Below are 24,502 nucleotides of genomic sequence, written 5' to 3'. Positions count from 1 at the left end.
CATCAATGACAGCTACAATATTTTATTATTTTTTACCCAACAGCAGGAAAACTTTAACAGACATTATGTGTTTAGAAATGACAACATAGTTTTTAATAATCAAGGCAGAATTAAATTCGGATTAAATCTGAAATCAATTGTATTTACTTAAAAATCCACATTACCCAAATATTACCCAAAATGTCAGCTGAGTTGTCTTATTTTTCATTTAGCAGTGAAGGCCAGTTCTTCATATGTGGAAATAACTGAACTTAACAGCACTTTATTTAGAGCTGGGCTGGGCCATGTGTTTGATTAAACATTATTGGTGCTTCCATACAATCTTTAATTCAGTTTTTAGTTTTGTTTAGAGAACTTTACTGTCCTCAGCAAGGCCATTTGTAGTACAGCACACAGTACAGGGAGGTAAACGCAGAGATAAATCACAAAAAGTTGTTCATAATGTGGTTAAGACAGGCAAACACTTTGAACAGTTAAATCACTTCAGAAACCTTTCACAAAACAGCAACATGTCATAATGCTAATGCAGCTTTAAGACCACAAAAAGACAAACATTTAAGATACATAATATCATAAAAACCTAAACTTTCAGATAGTTTACTCCCATGTCACAGGTTTAATAGATTTCCCAGCTCTCTTCATTGAAAAGGACGATGCACCCATCAACTGTGTTTAATTTCACCACAAAAGAACGGGGTGCTGATTGTGCAAAAGGTACAAATGTACATAAAATTGTTGTTTTATGTTTCAGGATCCAGTTTTATAAAACAAGTCTCCCCAAAGTTAGGTTTGCCATCATAGAAGCAAGAAAATGAAATAAAATGCCACATCCAGCAGTCTTTAGTCATTATCTGAACCTTCAGGCGCGTAAAATACTAACGAGTCATGAAAATCGTGTCCGTAAGGACGAAGTCTGTAAACTCCGAACATCATAACCTGCATTTGATTGGGCGACATCCCGTTGAATGTGACTGCCATGTCGGAGCAGCAGCCCTCCACCACATTAGTGGGGTTGTCCTTCATGCTGTCCTTTATCAGGCTGTCCACACTCTTGCTGTTGAACAGGCCCTTTCCGTGTGCATCCTCTCCATTCTCTGCGAAAACACCTGTATATTTGAGACACACGGCCAGCTGCTTGTCCTCGCTCAGCTTCCACAGGGAACGTCCTCTGTCTGGACATTTGTCTTCATCCTCGAACACGTGCACTAGCCTTTTCAGCGCTTCGTAGCTCAGAACAATGCCACTATCATACGACACATACTCAAGCTCCCCTGACTTCATAGCGTTGCCCAGGTAGAAGGGCTCGCTGGGATCCTTTGCGAGCACCAGGTATTTGAGGTTCTCGATGATGGCAAACGTGGTGGGTTGTGCCACAAAGAACCAGCGCAGGTCTCCAGCGTTATCATAAGCGTGCTTCAGAGCTTTACGTAGCCTTGCCCAGTCGTCTTTTTCATTCAGGTCTATCGCGTCGAGCGCCTTGGAGGACTCAGAGGTGTAAAACACAGCCTTGTCACAGTGTTTGCTCCAGGTGTCGACCGCAGTGGCCCAATAAATCAGGATCTTGGGCTGAACCATGATGACACAAGAGACCCGGACATGATTGCTCAACTCCTGCATCTGACTGTCAGAGAGGCGCGTCAGCTCATCTTTACTCGGGGCCTTGACATGATGGTGATGATGGTGGTGGTCCTCAGTCTTGGACTCCATGCTGGGGCTGAAACTACCTAGGAGCGACAGCACCAAGCAGAAAAGGCCTCCCATGACCATCCCCTTCATGAAAGAGCCTCCTTCAGACAACATTTTGGCAGCAGACACTGGATGAAAGAGAAAATGCATCAATGTAGTGTCAAGAAACTCTACACAGTGTTATCTGACAGGTATTCTGTTGACCAATTCGTTGTTTATGTAATTTTTTATGTACACTATTTTGCTCTTTACTGGCTGATTTTATCTTTTATTTGGCTGGAGATTAATATCTGTACACCAAAAGTGTGTGTACAATTGTATTTATAATTGCTAGTCAGCTGATACTTCCTCATTTACTTATTTGGTCCATAAAATATCACAAAAATGTCCATCACAGTTTTCCCCAAGTCCAAGGGGATGTCTTCAGTAGTTTGTTTTGTAAAACCCAAAGAGATCGAGTTTACAATCACAGAGCACTGAGAACCTTTATAATATGTAAGTGATATTTTCAATCAAGAGGTTGATTTTGGCTTATTCTATTAAATTCATTTGAAATTTTAAGGAACATTTGGTTGTCAAGTTGATCAATAGTGAGAACAATCATTATTTGCAGCCCTGATGCCATGTAAATCCATTATCAACCTGACTTCATCATCTTCAATGTAGCTAAACATTGCAGCATAACTGTGCCAGCCAGGACAAACCTCTAGCAGTTCTTAGTTTAGTGTGTCTCTTAATCCACTCCAACTCATTATTATCCTATTTGTAGATTAATACTAGGCGAGAAGACACGAAATGAAACTTGAAGCAGCTGGCAAGGTCTGCTGAGGATTACGATCAAATATGAAGTAGATCGGCGTGTTTGAGCCCATTTTAATCTTCATCATTCAGGCTAAACCAGCTAGACGAAGTCACCTAAACTACCAGCCTTCAGCTAGGGCGAACTGTTAGCTTCCTATCTTCGTGTCTTTGCACGGTTATTATGACAAATAAAGGGCATTTACTGTACCTAGCCGGGTTCCTGCTGCCGTACCGGATGGTGCTCCTGTCTTCGCTGGTCTTTCAGATCCTGCTTTACCTGTCGGGTGAGATTAACACCGTCAGCCAGGAAAGTTAATTAACAACCAGGTAGGTTCATGGTTCACAGGGACTGAAACCGAACACTCAGCACACAGGCACTTCCGCCTTCTGAGACCACGTGACTCAGCTCGGCGCTCGTCCGGGCACTCTGAACAGCTGCTGTTGTTTTATGTTTTATCAATTAAACAATTAATAATCATGTGGATAAATAAATGGTATTAGTATGCAATGTAATCTCATAGGGGTTTATTTTTACTCAATTATAGAATCAAATAGAATTAGTTTTGTTTTTTTAATTTGTCCACAGTAATACTTTCTCTTCTCTTTCATATCACATTTGATCTATTTATTAGATTTAACTTTATCTCTTCACATGATTATTTCATAACCTCTCTATTTATTTACTTATTTATTTATTCATTCATCTTTAAATAATTTGTAATATGTAATATATAATATCAGATGCTTTTTAAATGCTAATGTTAGACATCAGTTAGATTTTCTGAATCTGCTGCTTGGATGAAGATGGTGTATTTTGTTCATAGACAGACGTGGGATCGTTGTATCCCCCTAATCAGGACTCAACTTAAGTGTTGACACGTATAATAAAGCACCTCCAGGTGGGTTATTTTTTTAAATTGCATCCAAGTTTTTGACAAATATACAAGAATTTATCAAAAACTGTAGGCTCCATCTGCTGCAATTGCTGGCAGTAGAGCTGAAACTGTCAGGAGAAAACTAATCGTCCACTGTTTTCATAAATGATTAGTAGTTTAAGAAAAGGTGGCAAAAATTCAGTGGTTCAAACTCATCAAATGTGAACATTTTTAGTTTTCATAGTGTCACAAATTGGCCGAGGAATGTGACAAGGAGCAGTGAGTGGTGGGGGACACAGTGAAGTACTTTACTTACATTTGAATCTACCTGTTAAATGACACGCTATGATTAATGTACCGTTCTTGCCTCCCAGTCGAAAGAAACTTAATGAACATTACAGGGCTGATTTTGTAATTTACTAGTCAGGAGACAAATGGTAGATTTTGGTTTGTAGATAAATGTATGCAGCTTTAAAGAATTTATGTGTTTGAAAAGATTTGTTGGTTCATGTCCACTGGTGCAAAATAACATTAACATGTCATTGTCCAAACTATCCAGATAGCTTAATTTTAATAAACTGAAGTCTAAAGAGGTAAGATTATCTAATATTTCACAAAAAAACAAAGATTTCTCCTTTAATCATGTAACAGCTGCTCAGATTTATCTTGTGATCTTGCGGTCAGGAGCTAAACTATCCAGCTGTAGATGAAACAGATAAACTAGATCAACAATGCAATAATATGTCAGTCACAACCAGGGGCCATCCTCCTGCCGAACACTTTTACTGTGGATACTTTAAGCACTTTTTACTCATATACTTTTACTTAAGTGGAATTTTGAATGCAGGACATCAACATAAATCCTGTGATAGTTATTGTCTCTCTCCTTTTCCAGATGAATAATCTCTGTGGCTGATGTGTCTGTTTTAGAGTCGCTGCTTGACCTCAAAATCAAACTCTGCCGTCCTTTCACGTCCTCTCATTGACTGCTCAGCAGCCAAATGTATCAAATGTTGTTGTTTTCAACAGCAATTTCAGAGACGTGCGAGACAGCCTTATAAATCACGTCGTACACTCATCTGAAGAGCATTAGTGACCTTTCACTTTGACTGAAAGCCTCCTCCAGCAGCTGAAAACCCTTAACGTGTTTTGCTCTTTGATATTTTTTTGTAACAATTACTCCAAAATTCCTCTTACTCTTTAAATCTTTATGAAATAAGTAATCAATTACTTGTTAAAACTCACACTGTAATTTTCTATGTAAGGGCTGCCAACACAATTATCTGCATGCTCTGTTTTGATATTTCCTATTAAATATGTTAGAAAATTTGCATCTACAATGCTTATTTGCACTTGTGACATTCGTAAATTTGACCTTTCTTTAAAACATATATTTTATAGTTTTTAGGGATTCTTAGGGCTCTAGTGGTAAATAATGTATCCCACATTGACTTTGGTTATCTCCTTATGTGAATCTTCCTGTAGTGCCCCATGAGGATGACATTTGTAGTTTTTTGGATAAACTGCATGGATTGCCATGAAATTTGATTCTTCAGTCATTTATTTCTCCCTCAGGATGAAAACGTTGGTGGTCCTGTAACTTTTAGTTTAGCGCCATCTTCAGGTAAAGTTTAAGTGTAGAAGGACATCCAAATCATCCTTAACTGTTGGTTGTGTTAAGTGTTTATTAGCACTGCTAGCATGCTTACACATTAACTAGGATATGTTAGCATTTAGCTCAAAGTGTGGCCTAACAGAGCTGCTAGTATGGTCACAGACTCTTAGTCTTCATTATATTGAATTTTATAATCTTTTTATTTCTTTTGTCTAATCCTTATTTTTCACTCTAGTCTTAAACCAACCTTTTATGAGAATATATTTTTATTTAGGACTAATGTCCACAGCAATGGAAGGTTCATATTTGAATATTTTAACTTTTTTTTTTTTTTTTAAACATTTTTTACATACCCTATCACTACTACTTCACCTGTTCCTCTAACATCATCCCCTTAACTGAGCCCCCTCCCATCCCTTATCTGGGTCAATAATTCACACTATTACAGTATTACAAACAAATATCCAACATAAGAGAAAAAATAAGCAGAACTAAAACAAAAAGTAGGTACGTACAGAGCTGTCAGTACAGAAGAAAGAAAATGTCACGTTTCTCATACTGGATTCAGTTGGACGAAGTACAACATTAATACTGCCAGAGTACAGTGAAGGCTACATAAATATACACATGATAGGGGAGATATAAGATACTTTATTGTCACTCAGTAAAGTACAGTAAAATGCGGTTTGGAGGATAAAAACTAGACACTATAGAGTGTAAGATATAATTTATATATAATAAGATACTATGATGAATTAATACTGCACATACACAGAATACTAGACTAAAATGTCTGGTGCTGGGAACCAGTGGAGCCAGCAGAGCAGCTTAGTTGGAGCAATATTGCACTAAAGAAATCTTACAAAGGACAAATATTGCACTAAAAGAGATAATAACAATAAATAGTTAAATGATTCAACATGTAGAAAAAAAGAAGAGAATATAGAATAAAATGATAAAATATAATAAAATAATACATTTATACAATAAAATTTCAAGCAGACATTTCATTGTCTACACAGAGTTATGATGCTCCACACACAACAAAAGGCTCAGCACAAAAACAAAGCATATGACTCTTTGTACCTTTAACACATGGTTAACAGAATGTGCAACAGCTTTAACACAATTTGACCTATTTGCCCCATCAGGCAGTCATAATTAACTGCTTCAGAAATGTTTTGTTTGAATTCCATTCAAGACAACATGACGTAGCAACGTGCGGTGCCTTTGCTCCACCAGCTCTGTGTCCCCGTGATCTCAGACATGAGCAATGATGCGTTTGAACGTCCCATCACACTGAAATGTTGTCAGACATAAACCATCAGAGCTCTGCTGGACAGCCGCTGATTACTGCTGCAGAGTAAACATTTGTTAGGCCTCTCTGAACAAGCACAGATAGGCTGCGGCTCAATTGACAGGGTCCCCTAAATTGTGTCTATGACGCCTGATCCATCGCGTCAAAACCATTAAGACGGAGACTGGGTGTGATGATAATGTATTGATCAGATTGTGATGGATGGCCTCTGAGGATATAAAAGTGAAGTTCTTTGCCAAGCAGAGCTATAGTCCAGATCTGGCCATCCAGAGATAAAGGCACCATGCTCTCTGTAGCTCTGTTTTACCTCGTAGCTGTGATTTGTTCTGCAAGACAGACACATGCTCTGCCCCTGTACCCTGACACCAACCTGGAACCACAGGCAGGTAAGACTCTTTTTAATACTTTTCTTCAATATTCCTTTTTTTTTTTTTACTAAAATATTATATCCTTTCTTGAAAACTTATTTTTGAACTTCAAGATATGGTTCAAAAGTTATTCAATGCAGGAGTATTAATGTCGTAACGACAGGATGATGAGAGGAAGCTATTCAATCTCAACAGATTTCATTCAGAAGTTAGTTTCAGAAGTGGAGGATGGACCCAACACTGTTGAAGCTGAGCAGAGAGAAGTGAATAATCTGTATCCTCTACTGATGCAGCACAACGGAGGGGGAGACTCCTGGAATAAAGGTAAAAACAATTCAAAACATCATGTTAAATCAGCCGTTAAATCACATAATGAATTTTTATTGACTATAATGTGTTTTTTTTTTTTGAAGGGGCTAAAGATTCAGCACCACAAGATAAATTTGCCAACATGGTAAGGCTGATAATCTAAGTGTCTGTACACCTAAGAAAACAACAATGTAGCACTTTTTACTGTATAATAGTATAACACCTCTCAAAAACAGAATAGCAGAAATGATGGGCAATTCAAAGAAAAATTTAAAAGTGAGACTTGAAAAACTGAGTAATGCAGATATACGCTTTTTGTCAAAATTTAAAGGAAGTTCATTTGTTCCAGGGGCTCTGACAGTATGTAGCAGCAGAGTTTCTGTGATTACTCCAGTTACAGCATCGTGTAGTGCACCACAGATGAGTTTGCAACACATCGTCTGCATCTGCTTTTGTCAAGTTTTTTCCTCTTTTTTTTTTTGTTGAGGTTGAGGACCTAAAAGAAACCGTATGGAAGCTGGCAGCGGCTGACAGGCTGCGCTCTCAGGGTTTTCTCAGATCAGAGCAGAACTTGCCAAAAACAAACAAAAGAGGTGAGTAACCCTTTATTATTTTCTATCGCACACATGCCACGCCTGCCCTTTATACACAGGCTTTGATGCAGGGTCATGCATTTAGAGCTCATGGGACAGCTCATGGCAATACCTGAGTATGATATCAGAGCTGGTGTTATTATTATGCAATGATCTTATCAAGGATGTTTAACTAAGGCTTGTGCCCCTTAAAGTACGACACATTACTTACACCTGAACAGCTAAAGATGGAACGAGCACAAGAATATTCTCTCAAGTACAAGGACATATTTTACTTAAGTAGATACACATGAAGCTATACGGTAACATGAAGTGTGCGGTGTAACAGCACAGAGTTTAAACTGGATTGTTTTAATTAGAAAAAGTCAACATCAGTGAATAAAGTAAAACCACATTTGTCTTTTCTCACCTAGAACAGGTCTAATGACAGATGCTATAAATATTTCAAAAGTAGAGAAGTTCTCTTCTTTAGTGGTAAAAAATACTGTTTTAAACAATCTGTAGCAACACTTAACCTAAGTTTCCCCATTTTAACATTGATAATCACATATAAACATTTATTAAATAGTTATAACATGTACTAATGTAGTTGTAAACAGATATGAGGACATTTGAAGTCTTTAGTAATGTACAGTATTTGTCTGCAGCTCTAACCTCACAAATAATTCATGCTACTACACCTGTGGTTTACAATATTGTCATGATCTGTTTATACACCAGCCTCCAGTAAAGGAGTATCAGCTGTTAATAAACACATTAATACACAGTTATGTCTGCTTACAAGTACATTTTAGTGTGTTATAAACCATTTATTAAACGTGAATATGCCACTTTTGAATGCTAAATAGGGGGTCGTAATGTAAAGTGTTACCAAAAACAGCACAGAACAAGTAAAGTACAAAAACACTAAAATGCTGCTTATGATATGTTACGGGAGTAGATAAGAAATTATAATGTAGTTATGTACATCTTCATTTTTGTCAGATTTTTGCAAATTGGAAACAAGAGCATAAAGTCGGGTGAAGTCAAGTTTATTTGTAAAGTGGAAAATCACAAAGTTCCTTCAAAGGATTTTACAATCTAGACATCATATAAATCTCTATCATTAGCAAAAACGTAATGAGATAAACACTTAAACAGGAAAAGGGGAGGAAGTTCAGGAAGAGCAACAGAGGAGGACAGACATATTAAAAAGATGTTGTTTATATGCACAATATGTACAGAATATACAGTACCAGTAGTGAAATGAGAAGGAGAAACAGATGGTTCCTAATTTGTTCCTAATTTTCTCTCTGATGTCCTGACAGCGTGTTTCTGGAAATACTGCGTCACCAACTAGAGCCCAACAGCAGCAGCAGGAGGTTTGGCGTGATTTCAGCACGGCCTGGTTGGAAATGCCTTCACTCTCCATCGTCATTTTTATTTCCCACCGAACAGCACATTCGTCGTTTTCACTGGATCAACAGAAAATATATTTTTGAAGCTGTAAGATGGTCTTTTTTTGTGGCTGAGAATAAACTTGAATATCAGAAATGCCATTTATGTGACCTGCTTTTGGTTTTGAATTTTATTTCTTCATTCTTTTACCACAAGGGAGCATTATAACACAATTCCGCATACACGCAAAGACAGGCAAAAATCGAGATTATGACAAATGAATGGGATATTTTTTATTAGTGTGACAGTGAGACAATTTAATCATATCAAACTGTATTCGTACAGGGTAAGATACAGAGGTGTATTGGATGTTTTGCGTAAAAATGAACAGTTTGTAAAGATTTCTGCAGCTGCTGCTCACACTAAAACAATCACATATATTTGAATTAGGGTGTCTTGATCAGAAAAAGTGTGGAAAAATATCTATATTTACACTATAAACAAAAAACATTTTACATTAACAGTCAATTGCACTTTTGGCCTTTTTTAATGTGGCATGAACACACCATTTGTCTGTGAGTGACTATGGATAAACAGTCAATACATACAACCAATAAAACAAAGTCTTACTGCAACAACAGGTGAAGGTGGAATAGTGTCTGATTCATTGCCACAGTTTGTTCTTGTAGGTTGTAGCGCCCTCTACAGATGTTAACATGCATGATTACATTGTGTTAAAATTGGACTTGAATCACATAGAGTCAAAGGTTTATTTCCTCTTGTTGGCCACGCCGATGTAAGCCTTCTCAATCTCAATGTCGGCTGGACACGTCTGTTTGAACTCCTCTCTGTCATAGGCGTTTTGAAGGTAACGCCACACGCCTGTGAACTGAGCGGGGATGTCAAAGTCGCAGTACTTCTTGGCAGCAACCTGAAATGTACGGAGAGGAAGATCAAAGTTGAGCATTTTGAGAAACAGAGAGTACAACGGGTGCATCAAAATCATAGCTGATAAAAAGAATACCAATATAACAATGTAAAAAATACTCCATTACAAGTTAAAGTAAAATGCATTCACTATGTTGCACAGTTTGATGTGTATTTGTTAAATATGGATACTGGTCACATGAGACTCTTGGTTACATCCTGCATACCAGGAAACATGGAAATATTCTAGAAGTTTGCATACATTTTTGAGGAAATAACAAGTATACACAATATAAACACAGTATAGCAGTGATTTTGTCAAGCTGTGCTGTTCAAATACATGTTAAAACTCAAAAACTGCTAACCCTAACCCTAGTATTGTAAGGCTCTTAATATGTGAAGTAATTAGTAACTTTAATGTAATCATTAATGTTGTGGATAAAAAAAACATTTCTGAATATAAAGTAGTACAGCACTGAAATATTAACTATCAAAATACTCCTACAAGTAAAAGTCCTGCAGTGAAAATGTTACTTGAATAAAAGTTCTGAAAAATATGAAAGTGAAAGTCCTCATTCTACAGAAAATGATCCTCTCTGACTGATACAGTATTACTGCATATATTATATTATAAGATGGTTAATCCTGATTGTGATCAAAGCATGAAGAGCACTTTACTTTTGTAGCTGGTTTTAACTACTTCATATAAAGTTGGGTAGTTTAGTTGACTGGTTAACATACGGGTGGGGCCTCTCTGAACTGTTCCTTTAAATCTGAGGGGGTCATAACATGATTAATGGAGAAGCGAAAAAGAAAAGACAAAGTTTCGATTTCAATGTATTTCCTGTACTGTTTTTCTCTCTCTAATTTTTCTCTTTAGGTCTTGAGTAGTTGTTTAAAACAAAACCATGTGACCTTATTTTGAGGGGAAATCTCTCTGTGGTGGAACTTTTAACTCACTTAACTCATCTGACATCTGAAATGTGATAAGAGCCGCAAACTAGATGCAGCTGTTTGTAAGGAGTCACAATCCAAAAGGGTTGGAAACAACTGGTTTAATCTTTAATAATGCATTGTGTTTTATAGGCTTGTCATCTGTTTTTTTTAATGTAAAATCTTAATATGAAAGGTAACATGTTACACTATAACTGTCAAATAAGTGAGTGTAATACTGAAATGTAGTGAAGTATAATGTAGCATAAAATGTAAATACTCAGTTAAGATAAGCATCAAATACCTCAAAATTATCCTTAAGTAGAATACTTCAGTACATGTAATTAGTGACTTTCCACCAAAAAAACAAACAAACAACTATACCCGAGATTAACCTCAAACTGAAAGCACGACTGATGTGTCTCACCCTGATGACGTGCAGTTTGGGCAGCAGGTTGCAGTCAGCTAAGGTGAGGCGGTCGCCATCCAGGTACTTCCTCTTGGAGACGCTGATGGTTTCTCTGGAGTTGTGGTCGACCTCCTCGGGGAGGGGGGAGATCAGGTAGTTGTCCAAGCGCTTGAACTCCCGCAGCAGGTTTTTCTCATGGACTGGAGAGTCAGAAACACAGAGACGTGTGTGTGTGTGTGTTTGTCTATAGTATACAGTAGTGTAAGGTAAGATTAAAATATACATGTACATTTGCACTAGTATTGTATTTAAGTGCAATTTTGAGGTACTTTACATCCGCGATTGTTTCCATTTTATGTTACTTTATACAGTTACTCCACAATATTTCAGAGAGCTACAACATAAAATGCTGCATAGTCAATGTATCACTGATTATATTCCAGTTATATAGTACATAATATAAGCAGCATTTTTTGTGTACATAGTACTTTTTCTTTTGATAAGTGGTGGAATAGGCATTCAGTACTTAATGCAAGTCCATTCAAGTCCATTCAAATGTTTTCTTAAGTAAAAGTACATAAATATTATCAGCAGACTAAAGGCACTCGTTATACAGAATAACCACAGTTAGAGTGTTTCTCTTATCATATTATAGGGTTATAGGATTATTGTTGGTGAGAGCATTTTAATGTACTCAGTCAAGATTGAGTTACTTTTTATAATGATGGGAACTTTAGTCCAAAAGCTGATTATATATTTAGTAAATAAACTATTAAGGTAACTCCTGACTATAGCTGTCCTATAAACAAATATAGTGGAGTAGAGGTATAAAGTAGTATGGAATGGAAATTGTAAAATGGGTTGTGAAGTAACTCAGAACTGTTACTTTGATCCACGTCAGTCTTGTGATGTTGAGAATACATATTTTAGTAAATGTGCCGTATGTCTCTGTGTTCCTAAGCATTTTATCTCACCTACATAGAGGTAAGAATCAGTAAAAACATTATGAGACATGTTTAATGAGTCACAACAACCCAGACTTACATGCGTTATTTGGACTGTTCTTGATGAAAGCAGAGAACTTTGCAAAAATGTCAGCACCAACGTCAAAGGACTCTTTGTTTAGCGGGCTGAGATGAGGATACCTGCAGGGGAGAGAGGAAAGGAGGAGCCTGGGAGTAAGCTTGTTTGATGAGAATAAGCCGTCATCAAAATCACACTTGGTGTAATATTTGTTTAATAATCAAGCACAACAATACCTGGGAGGGGCCAGTGTTTGTTCAAGAAACTCCTCGATTTTGATGAAGTCTGTTTTGAGGGTGCCGTTGTAGAGGAGGAAAGGAGGGTTGGTCCCGGGGGCCAGGTCTTTGAGCTCAGCCGGCTTCCTGGAGAAAGATGAAGAGGAAGGAGGGCAGTGAGAGGGGGACATCTGACTTGGTTATAGACACATTCACTCAATCAGACTGTTATCTGAGCGGCTGTCAGAATCAAATATGGCACTTTGGATTAATGACTTCAAAATCGGCTGTTGGTTTAGTTATAAAAACACACAGTGCTGGGAGTGGTCAGCGTTTTAAGGGCCCTGCTGTGAATGTGTGTGTGTGTTCTGAATCACTCAATTATATCAGCATCCTTTTAAAGTTTCCTGATCTTATTTGCTCACTGGTAATGACCCCGTGAAATTCACACAATAAAGCCTCAATTAAAGAAGGTGTTTGTCTGAAAGCGACACAGAGCTCTTTGTACACTTTGGCTTTCCGGGCTCCTCCCTCTAAACTCTGTTACACAGAATGAACTACACACCTTTTGATAAGTGAGAAATGGTTTGGATTACTGAAAGAAACTTCTCAATTTCTCTCTTGTTTGCTTCTTAATAGAGTTCTGTGCAAAAGTCCCCATGAGCAGCTGCTCAGGAAGTGTTTTTTGCCAGAGGAGGGGCTCTTACTTCCTCATGTCAACGGTGGTGACTGTAAACTTGACTCCTTTCAGCCACAGAACCATGAAGAGCCTTTGGCAGAAGGGGCAATTCCCCACGTTCTCACCGTCATGTCCAGCCTGAAAAACACAGACAGTTATAACATTTTTGTTTTGTGGCTTCACAAGCCAATAATGCCCTGCTTTAGCCCCTGAAGCAGTCCCAATATCTCATCTCCTCCCTTCTGCTGTAAGAGAAGGATGAGGGACATTTCAAGGCCTCCGTGGATGGATTGAGGCATTGTGTTGTGACAGAAAACAACAGATGCTAAAATTTGCTCCTTCAGCTTGCAAACATGACAACAAAGTCTGTTTAAAGCACAACACACTTTTAGCCAGTATGTTGTTGTTAAAGGAACTGTTTGAGATTTTGGAAATTTTGCTTCACCTCTTTCTTGCAGGGAGTCGGTTGAGAACATCCACATCACTCTCATGGCTATATACTAAATAGGAACCTACTGCCAGCAGCAGGTTACGTTATCTCAGCGTGAAACTGGAGGGAGAAAACCGAGGGTAACAAAATCTGCCTACTAGCACCTCTACAGCTCCTAAAAAGCACATTAGATCTTGTTCATTTACTCTGTACAAAAACCAAAGTGTAAAAACGGGGGTTTGTGTGACTTCTGTAATTTCTTGGATGGGAGAGGTGGTTTCTTGCAGTCCCGCACATAACCCTCCTATAAAAACACAACTTGTTGTTTTACACTTTGTCTTTGGTATTGATAAAACAAATGAAATATAACATGTTTATTAGTGAGCTTTACAGGTGTTGGTAGGCATTTTGTTACCTTTGGACTAAGCAGACCCCCGTTTCCAGTCTATATGCCAAGCTAAGCTAACTGTCTGGCTGTAGCTTCATGTTTACCATGCAGACATGAGAGCGGTTGTAATCTTATAATTTAAATCTTAGCAAGAAAGCAAATATGCACATTTCCCAACTTGACAAACTATACCTTTAATGACTAAATGCTTTTATTTACAAAGCGACATAATGTACTGTCTACTGCATAGCCTATTTTACTGTCTTATATTGTTTTTGAGCTTCATTTGACCTTGTTTTGTATATCAGAGGTCACTGTGTCTCTGCATGGATGCAATTAACAAAAACACATTTGTGTAGAGTTGTAGCACTCAGAGAGTGAAACAATCCTGATGTATCTTAAAGTTTAAACCAAGAAATATTTGTGAGTCTGAAAAGTCTGGACGTTTGGAGATGTGTACAATGTATTGAATTATGTATTATGTGAATTTAAAACTGCTCTATGGCTCAAATCAGACATGGTGCCTGAGAACTTTAAGCCCTGGTGGATATTAGTCAACAAAGTCTTGATATATATATATATATATATATATATATTCTTGATATAGATGACTATATCTGAATGTGTGCATAAGTAAAGTGGGTGTGCCTGGTTCTGACTTGGGGCCAGTCACCCTGCATGCTCCTCGCTCCTTCTGGCTGTGCGGTGATAAGGTGGACTGTCAGTCTGTGGCCAGAGTTCGCTGATAAAAACTGTGCTGTGACCCTCAGCAGGGATACAAACACTTCAGCATCTGTAGTACACAGTATCTGTAGATGGCGCCCATCAAAATGAGAGTTGTCCTCTGATTGATGCTGCTCATACAGCGACATACTGTCTATCTCTGCCATTTTACAATATGGATGAGTGAGCAGCAAATCCTTTGTTTGAATGTATCTTTTCCTCTAAAAGAGAGGATGTAAAACAGGCAAATTAGGAGAAATTTCATGTGGAGTCTGTACATTCTTTTGGCAGTGAATTTCAGGTGTAGCTGACTTTCCCTTACATGTTGCAGTCTACTTCTTCTTCCAAGTAATTGGTGAAATTGAAAAGAAATGACTGACCTTAATGAACAACTCAATGCTCGGCTCCTTGTCAGAGTCCTGCCGAAGTGCCATGTTGTCCCCCCCAAAAAAGTTTAATTCACTTCTTTAAATTCCAAGTCCTTGCTCCAGTCAAAGCTTCTCCTTGAGTCAGTGGTTCTTTGCACCCCCCCCAAAAAAAATCCACAGATCTGGGAGGTGAGAGCTGATAACAGTGCCCTTGAAGAAATGCTGCTCCGGTTTCAAGTGTCTCCGTGGTCGTGGATGTCAGGAGAAAGTGTGACACCTCACGGCTGGTTGTGTTTTGTTTGAGGGCTCCTTGGAGGCTATCGCTCTGAGCATACTTTACTAGTCAGGGAAGAGGGAGGATCCAGAGAGCAGGGCGGGGTACACACTCTTATATACCCAGAGCCAAACTCTATGAGAAGGGAGCCTAAAATAGGATCTTTTGCATATTACAACACACAGGAACTGATAAACCTCTGTGACTCACTCCAATTTAGACAATTCATTTGGTCCACTCACATTCCTACACTGTTAAATATGGAGTAAATAATAGTTTATGAGCACTTCTCACAGGAAGGCTGTACTAAAAACAAAGCACCCACTGTGTACCGAGGGACATCTAAGACACCTAAACTAATTTTTACGGCAGAAAGTAGCCTTCAGTTTCACATCTGGTTGACTCAATAATGTGCAACATTAAATACCTGAATATACAGTTTAAATTCATAATGGGTACATGTGTGTCTTTTTATAATGATTATTGGGTGTATCTCGCTGTAATAATGAAGTAAAAATGTAACAATCCTTTGCTCCAGTGCTTTTCGACACAAGAAAAGCCACCTGATGTTCTCTTAAAATGCTATTTTTTCCTCAATTTATGGCTGAATAAAGAAGTACAATATAGTAAGTTGTAGAGAGGATCTAAGTACATTTACTTATTAAGATTCTTTTTGTACTTTATGTGATTCAGTGTTGTATACTTTATATTAAAAATAACACTTTCACTCCATTACATCCATCCATCCATCCATCCATTTTCTATACCGCTTATCCGTCAGGGTCGCGGGGGGAGCTGGAGCCTATCCCAGCTGACTTCGGGCGAGAGGCGGGGTACACCCTGGACTGGTCGCCAGCCAATCACAGGGCCACATACAGAGACAGACAGACAACCTTTCACTCTCACTCTCACACCTACGGGCAATTTAGAGTTACCAATTAACCTAATGTGCATGTCTTTGGATTGTGGGAGGAAGCCGGAGTACCCGGAGAGAACCCACGCTAGCATGGGGAGAACATGCAAACTCCACACAGAAACACCCCGGGTTCAAACCCGGGACCTTCTTGCTGTGAGGCAACAGTGCTAACCACAGCACCACCATGCTGCCCACTCCATTACATTTATTTACTATTTTTATTTATTATTATTTACTATATTTAGTGGTTACTTTGCTGATTACTGTGCGCATAAAATGCAGGCCATTGTTCTGCAGTGTATTGTTGCATTACCACATGTATTTTCGGACATGCTAGCAGACTCCTGGACTCTCAATTATGTTTAGATACATTTTGAATATTTCGTCATTTTTATCTCATTCAAATTTTACAGCTGTTTCATTTGAGAAAACTGATTTATTGCACATTCATTATTATAGACATATATTTCTCATATTCCATATTATAAATATCAAATGATGTAAATCCTTAGATGTATAAGAATCTCTGTTTACTGCAGTATGTTACTATGTTATGATACTACTGCATTTACTGTTTTTTGTACCTGTTTGTTGCATTAAAATTTGTTTCAATCTGAAGACCTAAAACATTAAAATTCTGCTTAAAGGCTAAAATGGGTTATTAATAATATTCCACTAACAGAATAAACATTGGGATGACTAATTCTGCATAGTGATCACGTTTATCTGTCATTCTTTTTACTATTTTACTGATATTGTGTAAATATGTCCACCCTAGTAAAGTCTTGAATAAAGGACTACTTGTAAATGTAGTTTTACATTGCAGTATCTCTACTTTCACGTATAGTCTATATTTTGCAAACTGTTTGTTTTCCGCTATTACCATTTTTTTTAAAACAGAGACATTTCAGGGGTGTTTACAGTAATGTGGTGAATCATGGTGAAGGGAATCCCCTCACTATTTTGGGCATAAAACTGAAGGAGATGAGGGCTACTTGATTACTGATTAACTGACTGAGGTGTGAAGATGGTATTAAAAAAAATATTTATGCTTTACAGTTAAAGGAATTTGATATATTTTCCACTGATAATATATTGTCAGTGGTATTTGGTAATGATAAGAAAGCTGTCTTAGTAAATAAATGAATTAGTATGATGCTTTTACCTCATGACTACATGTTGTCTGGGACTGAGGGCCGAGGGCTCAGTTCAGTATTAGTGTTTCTTGTAATTTGGTATCATTTACAGTAAAAAGAAGAAGGGAGATTTTATGATGAAATCCCCATGCTGTGGTGTAGACTTCCCTAAAGAAATTCAAACTAGTAACATGGACAGGGTTATGCAATACATTGCAAGGAATTTTAAAAGAAAATACCCCAGATTATAAGAGGAGAAGATACGAGGCTCTGGGCCACATACTTTCTCTTACATGGCTGTGTGCCATGTGAAACTAACCCATCACATCTCCCCCACATTGAAACTCCAAACAAATCCTGGAAATTTGGTGAATAACACTCAACCATCACAGGAAAAGTAACAGTGGCTGAGAAAGCTGTAGAAAAAAACTTATCCTCCTCTTTCCTTTTAAATGTTAGGGAGGTTAGGACCTGAGATTTTCCAACTGTCTCAAAGTTTAATCTCCCTTTCCACACTGTGGTACGACTCCTCCTCAGAGAGGGCCAGAGTAGACTGTTTTAAGGAATAATTACTCACTTTAATGACACTTCCTATGGGAGGTGAATGGAATTTTACTGGAGTATGAGGTGGGAGTGTTATTCTCACTTACGCACACATGTGGCCATCTCCTTTTAAAATATCAGCTGACATTATTACATCCACTCCACTGCAATGGAGGGAGTGTCTCTAGTCCTATTCAGACATTCAGTTTGACTCACCATCACCAACATCAAGTAGCTACAATCACTGATAATGTCCTCAACAATGGTGAATGAATTAACATGTTTTTTGAGTCAGTGTTTGGTTGTTATGGCAACAGCCGTCACACAGGGTTTAGAAAGAAAGGATGTGAGAAAAAGAGGAATTCAGGTTATAGTCAGAGCCTTTATCATAAATTGAAACTAATAGATACAAGCTGCGCTGAGAGGATATTCATCACAAGAGATTTCCTGGAAAAGACTGGCAGTAGTGGAGTAGTTGCCAATGACCTTTCACTTCCTCTTCCACAGACAAAAAGATAGGAAAGGTCTATCTCATGTAGAGAGAGACACATATCTCCACTGGACACACACGCAGCAGCTGGAAGTGACCTCCTGGAAACAAGAGCCTTATCTCCACAAACAGGACCCTCACTGTTGACAACCCCAGCCAAGAGAATGAGTCCTGATTTTGCACACACACACACACACACACACACACACACACACACACACACACACACACACACACACACACACACACACACACACGCGCACACACACACACACACACACACACACACATTTGCTTTCTTTCCAACATGAGAGTATGAACCTGGACCTGGGAGGTGATTAGCTAAGCTTATTGTGAAGGCTCCCAGGAAGTGCGTCAGGCTTTGTAGCATATATTACATAGTGGCCAGACTGTGTAATTACAACAATGGTGCTTCCATTAGGCCCAAAAAGAGTTTTTTGATATAAATATTTCGAACTTCTAGGGGAATTTTATCCCCATTCAAGTTAGTGGAAGGCTAAACCGGAAGTTAGTCTGGTGTCTCTGGTGATCCAAGTAATTTTATACCTGGTAGTTTTTTATACTTTTTTTGCTTCATGCACCACTGTGCAACCTTTATAGGAATAAACTTGGCCCCACCTCCAACGCTGTGTCCAGTTCTCTTTCTACACCCTCGGTAAACACTAGCAGCAGGAGGAAATAGCTGTGACTATGACTTCACTAAATAAGATATAAGATAAGATATATAAGAAGATATATAAGAAAAAGATATTTTAAAAAATCTTGGTTTTAGGACTTTATGTGCTGTAACTATTTCTTAACGGCTGAGGGCAGTGACTTCCTGGAGTCTTCTCACCCCAGGGAGCACATCCCATACCAATTTGTGCTGTTTCCAGTCAAGATGCTTTCTATTACTCCTCTGTAAAAGTTAACAAGAACTTGGCATGTAAATGTCTCTTTCGTATGTTTCTCTCTCATGAGTTTTCTTAATCAGGGTGGAGCTCTGTGATGTCTACGAGGGGTTTTCTGTCAAGCTGACTCACAGGAACCTACAACTGTTCAGCCGCTCCGCCTCAGCTCCATTGATGTAGACAGGGGTGTGTGTCTTCACCTCCTTTTTTCTTAAAATCTGTGGTCAGCTACATGAAAGTGGTATTGATCTTGTAACCACACAATCGGAAATAAAACAGCTAATTATGAACAACATTGTCAACTCAGCTGCCACAACCAGTCACACTCCAGTATGAACAACCAAAATGTTATCTTTTTTAATAAACTTAGTGCCGATAGTCTGAGTGAGTTTGCTTCTTTCATTTACATTATTTCACATGCCTTTCTACCTTTCTAGCAGGTGAGCATTAGACAATAAGACTACAAATTACATGTACATGCATCTCCAAACATATAACATCATCCCAAACTTAGCCACAGCAATGCCAGCACTTTTCCGCCAGCTCTGCTCAAAGCAGTGATTTTTTTTTATTGTTAAAGGGAGGTGGCTGTTTCTTGTTAACACAATGGCATCATTGACCTACTGACCGCTCTCTCTCAGGCAGTCAATGGGACAGCAACTCATTACAACAAAACTCCCGGGGTCTGCCGTGCTGGAGATGCACAATGACAGTGCCATGGAGTTCTTCTGCCTCTTCTTACCTCTTATTTTGGCCCTGAGGATGCACGCTGCGCATTCGGCTCCTGATTTCTCTCGTAAGTGCTTTGTTTTTGTCATCAATGATTAGTTTTCCAGGAGGAAGTCCAAATGCTGACTAGTTATTTTTCACTGTACGTGAAGGGTTATTTCAAGAGACAGACATTAAGCATCCCCTAATTTTTTTCTGCACATCCTACTTTTCAAACAGCTGGTGAAACTCATGCTGAAAGGCCAGAATCGGGGTATGGCTGGATACTCCCCAAGTATGAAATAAACTACAGTTGTGAGTGGTTTTGATTTCTGGTGGTAAAATAAGATGGCTGAGGTAACAGTCTAGACACGGCCAGAGATAGCTTTTGTCTCGAACACCTCCATTGTGAGCATTGCAGTATACTTCTCTATCTGACCACTGCAGAGATTTCTATTTTTTGTGCAGTTGCACGCTCTGAGAGAGCCTAATAATAGTTCATTGTCAGCGGGTGCCTGGTACTGCCCCGCATTCGCAAAACGGGAAGCGCATATGGGAGGGGAGGCTCCACTTCACTGTCTATGTTCTGTTGTCTTGTTTGTGTGGTCCAAATATTGTCTTGGAGAGCTACACCCAGTGACTGGGACACCACCCGAACGACAACCAGGGTCGAGCTGCAAGGACTAAAAAAAGCCACATGATTGACTTGCCAGTTATAAACAATAAAGGTCTTCATATTTATTTATGGCAACAATAACTGAATCAACCAGCCACTTCTGCTTTGTTAACAAGGGAAAATAATTGTTTTGTTGGTAATAAATTAAATCTGTAACCTCTGTTTTTCTTATTTATATATCTAAATGAGATGTAAGTGACACATTAAACCACTGTGTTTGAGATCAGCCTTTGTTGCACTTTTGATGTTTTTCCACCCGTGTATGCTAATTTAAAAGGGATCTCCCACAGCCTGTAGGTACATAAAGTGAAATTAGTATCACTCTGTGTTCTCTTTTAGTATATCTTCACACCATCCTGAAGAACCACACGGCTCATGCTTGTGAAGGAGACGTGCTCATCATCCAGTGTCCCTCCACGACGTCTGTGGCCGTCCTATCAGCTTTCTATGGACGACGCGTTCCTAATCAGCATCTGTGCCCCTCTGCAAGCACCAATATAACTGTGGAGGAGGATACAGAATGCACTTCCCCAGTTGCTATCGAGGTATATGAAGCCACAGGGAGGTGAATGTAAATCAGGCTATGTTTTACTGAAGTGCTCTGCTGTCCTCAAATGCTGTAGTGGTCAACAAGTTCTCTCTACCTTGCAGAAAGTGGTGTCAGAGTGTCAGGATCGCCGCTCCTGTCACATCCCTGTCCTCAGTCCAGTGTTTGGGCAGGACCCCTGTCCTCTCACCAGCAAGTACCTTCTAGTCTCCTACAAGTGCAGACCAGGTACGCAGCTAAGGTCCAATGTTTATGATGAGGGCAATCATATAAGCAGAACAGCAGGGGTCAGCGTGTCTCTGTGTCAGTCTATTGATTGACTCTTACTTAAACTAATAGTATCAAGACACCAAAATCATGTGTTTTCCGTGTTTAGACACTGTACTTCCATTGGCATCCATAGTAAAGCATGGGAAGTTCATTCTTGACCTTGAAAATAGCGCTTTATCAAAACAAACCTTGAATTGCTAATGATTTAAGTGTGCTATGGTAGAAAGCTCTGGAAAATACTAATGAGTGGACCTTGAGTTCACAAGCTATGGCAGTGATGGTTGCTTTGAGAACCACCATTGTTGTAGTTTTTTAAATGCATCTTTCCCTACCTTTTAGGCAGCCACTGGTTTCCTGTAGATCCTGTAATTATAATGAAAAACTCAAATCTCAAAATAATGACCTAATTAATCATTATTATGAGAAGGTTTCACATTATAATGACTTACAGGATGATGTTTTTTTTCCATCATAGTAGTGTGAATGAAAATCAACTTGTAGTGACTCTTTGAGAAATACAATCAATCACAGTTAACATTATCTCTATTTTTATTTTTGTTAAAGCTACGTGTCCATTAAAGTTCTCTTGCTAGATGTTCATCAAAATACCCATATGTGTACATACATGCCATCTGTTTTTTTCAGAGCACCACCGCACAAGACTGGTGTGTGAGAACGAACGTCTGAGGCTGATGTGTAAAAATGAGACTGTCCTCGCCATCTACTCCGCCACCTTTGGACACCTGCTGCACGGCAGTCCTTACTGTCCTCAGGACCCTGCATCACACATCGACATGGGTCTGAAACAAGGCGCCTAAGTGCAATCTAGTTGCAAAATATTGCAACAAAAATGTGTTTTACAGACACAGTGGAGAATAATTGGTGTCACAATATTAAACTGATTTCTCATAATATTAATCAATCTATTCCAGAGTGTTTGTCACCTTCTGCTCTGAGGAAGGTGTCACGCAGGTGTCATGGCCGAGGGAACTGCTCAGTACTGGCCGATACTCAAACCTTTGGGGACCCCTGCTTCCCCGGCACCAGGAAGCACCTGCGGGTGTCCTTCACTTGTGGTAAGAGACAGACCAGATGTTATTGTTTGTGAACAATATGGTTTGTTGCATCAATGAAAATAAAACTCTCATTTTCTCTTCAGTGCCCCGGTATCTGTTGGAAGAAGTGGGTCGAGGGTCAACAGATCCTTTCATGATCTCAGACTACACACACGGTGAGAGTAATGCTGAAAATTCACAGGTTTTGTTGCATGCTGCAGACTTTGACTGGCGTCTGAGCCCAGACCCCTCTCACCTGCAGGTGGATGGTACACTGGCCCCACCTACAGGCCTCAAAACGTGCTCATAACCAACTCTCTGGAGATCATTGAAAAAATATTGGGTATGTGCACTGATGCCTGCAGACCTCAGGCTAGGTTGGCATGTACTTTTCTCATGATTGTTGTGGATCAGATTTAAAGGGCCATTCAGGTGTTTTAACATGTCTTTTGGTCTTCAGTTGATGCAGACACGGTGAAAGAATTTGCTTTCCAAATGGATCAGCAAGAGAAAAACTACAGAATTTGACAGAATTTGCATAACTAGTTTGCATTATCGCTGAGCATTTTCTGTCATAGTTTGTCTTTTATATTGTTGTGTTTTGTGTTGTGTTTGTTTTCAGTCAGTTATTCGTCCCCTTTCAGTTTATCACAGTTGGTTAAAATCGACTGACACATAGGTTAGCAAGTTGCTTAATAAAGGTAATCAAATAGGAAACACTGTCAAGGTTACAAAACAGCAACAGAATTTATTTATTTATACTTTTTTTTTTTTTTCAAAACTCCCCTGGATGGTGTGTTGGTGGAAGACTCAGTTATTCATGTCCATTAAGACAAACAATAACCAAAACAATTTGAGGCTTGCAGAATCTTATAAATCACTTCTTAAAATGTATCTTTCTGAAGAAAACCTTTTATCAATGTTGCCACCTCTCTATTTTTATTTCTGTTTTTATTTATAACATGTCTTATCTGTTTTATTATCATCAATCCATTTTTAACTGTGTAAAGCACTTTGTAACTTTGTTTTTGAAAAGCGATGTATAATAGTAATATTAATAATAATAATAATTATTATTATTATTATTTTTTGACACTTTCATGCCACTAACACATTAAATCAAATACATTTTTGCAATAATAAATTCTGTCCAAGAAGCTTTTCCAATAAACTCTATGCTATTCATAACCAGGAAAATTAAGAACATTAAGACAATAAAGACACCTTAATGTTCCCAGTGATCTTTTGCTTATTTTCAGTAACTTTAAGGCCACAACAAGTTGATTTTCATACAGTACTGGCAGGTTGTGGAGTTTGTGGCTGCTTGGGAAGTTAAAGTGCATTAAATGATGTAAAAACTTGCAGCACTTTTTGGTAAATTGTCAGCTGTAATGCAAAGCATGAGCAATTTGAGGTAAATTGGATGATACACATGAAAACAACATTGTAGTCTTTTAGGGGAATAGAGGCTAGGATGTCAGCACATTTTGATATTAGTTTGATTAGTGACCATCACATGCCTTTTTCCAGATCTCCCAGAGCGAGTGGCTCTGTACTTTGTCTCCGGCATCTGTGCTGGTCTGGTTTTCCTGCTCTGCCTGTTTGGTATACGCTCCACACTCGTGAGGGATGTTAAAGATCTGGTATCTGAGCTGAAGGATGAGCTGAAAGCATCTGGCAGAGAGCACAAGGATCTCATTGAGGACCTCTATGATGATGATGTCTCGGACACATCGTCCTTCCGTCGCCTCACACAATCCTACCGCACATCGGACATCTTCAGCCCCTCCACTTTGACAGTAGAGATGGTTGATCAGACGAGGGATCTGCCCAACGGAGACATTTGGCCACATCGAGACTCCAGCCCTTATGCCATTCATAAGATTAAAACCTACAACAACTGAGAGAAGTCACATGTGTGAGTGAAGCTGCTGCCATG

The 24,502-nt window shown here is 38.8% G+C and overlaps 4 protein-coding genes across 4 annotated transcripts; 2 read left to right on the top strand and 2 right to left on the bottom strand.

Moving 5' to 3' along the window:
* On the bottom strand, positions 1 to 2,832 carry c1galt1c1 (C1GALT1-specific chaperone 1). The gene is made up of 2 exons (XM_070836839.1): positions 2,696 to 2,832; positions 1 to 1,814 (listed from the first exon to the last, which is right to left on the bottom strand). Exon 2 carries the CDS (start codon positions 1,798 to 1,800, stop codon positions 841 to 843), a length of 960 nt encoding a protein of 319 aa, XP_070692940.1. The 5' UTR covers positions 1,801 to 1,814; positions 2,696 to 2,832; the 3' UTR covers positions 1 to 840.
* A 3,746-nt stretch (positions 2,833 to 6,578) lies between these two features.
* On the top strand, positions 6,579 to 8,904 carry urp1 (urotensin-related peptide 1). Its single transcript, XM_070836417.1, has 5 exons — positions 6,579 to 6,681; positions 6,859 to 6,987; positions 7,077 to 7,117; positions 7,460 to 7,565; positions 8,873 to 8,904. Exons 1-5 carry the CDS (start codon positions 6,579 to 6,581, stop codon positions 8,902 to 8,904), a joined length of 411 nt encoding a protein of 136 aa, XP_070692518.1.
* Positions 8,905 to 9,229: 325 nt separating this feature from the next.
* clic2 (chloride intracellular channel 2) lies at positions 9,230 to 15,372 on the bottom strand. The gene is made up of 6 exons (XM_070836875.1): positions 15,050 to 15,372; positions 13,157 to 13,266; positions 12,471 to 12,596; positions 12,256 to 12,356; positions 11,230 to 11,411; positions 9,230 to 9,873 (listed from the first exon to the last, which is right to left on the bottom strand). The coding sequence occupies exons 1-6, from the start codon at positions 15,101 to 15,103 to the stop codon at positions 9,712 to 9,714; spliced, it is 735 nt and encodes a 244-aa protein (XP_070692976.1). The 5' UTR covers positions 15,104 to 15,372; the 3' UTR covers positions 9,230 to 9,711.
* Positions 15,373 to 18,711: 3,339 nt separating this feature from the next.
* LOC139206817 (protein eva-1 homolog C) lies at positions 18,712 to 24,467 on the top strand. Its single transcript, XM_070836416.1, is given in 10 exon segments — positions 18,712 to 18,730; positions 19,949 to 20,031; positions 20,034 to 20,103; positions 21,031 to 21,236; positions 21,343 to 21,466; positions 22,154 to 22,306; positions 22,441 to 22,584; positions 22,668 to 22,739; positions 22,826 to 22,906; positions 24,094 to 24,467. Coding segments are annotated over 10 exon segments (1,326 nt in total).
* The last annotated feature ends 35 nt before the right edge of the window (positions 24,468 to 24,502 follow it).

This window comes from Pempheris klunzingeri, chromosome 9 (genome assembly GCF_042242105.1).
Source record: "Pempheris klunzingeri isolate RE-2024b chromosome 9, fPemKlu1.hap1, whole genome shotgun sequence".
Classification (NCBI taxonomy): Eukaryota; Metazoa; Chordata; class Actinopteri; order Acropomatiformes; family Pempheridae; genus Pempheris; species Pempheris klunzingeri.
Note: the sequence above shows the minus strand (reverse complement) of the source record. Positions and strands in the feature narration are given on the sequence as shown.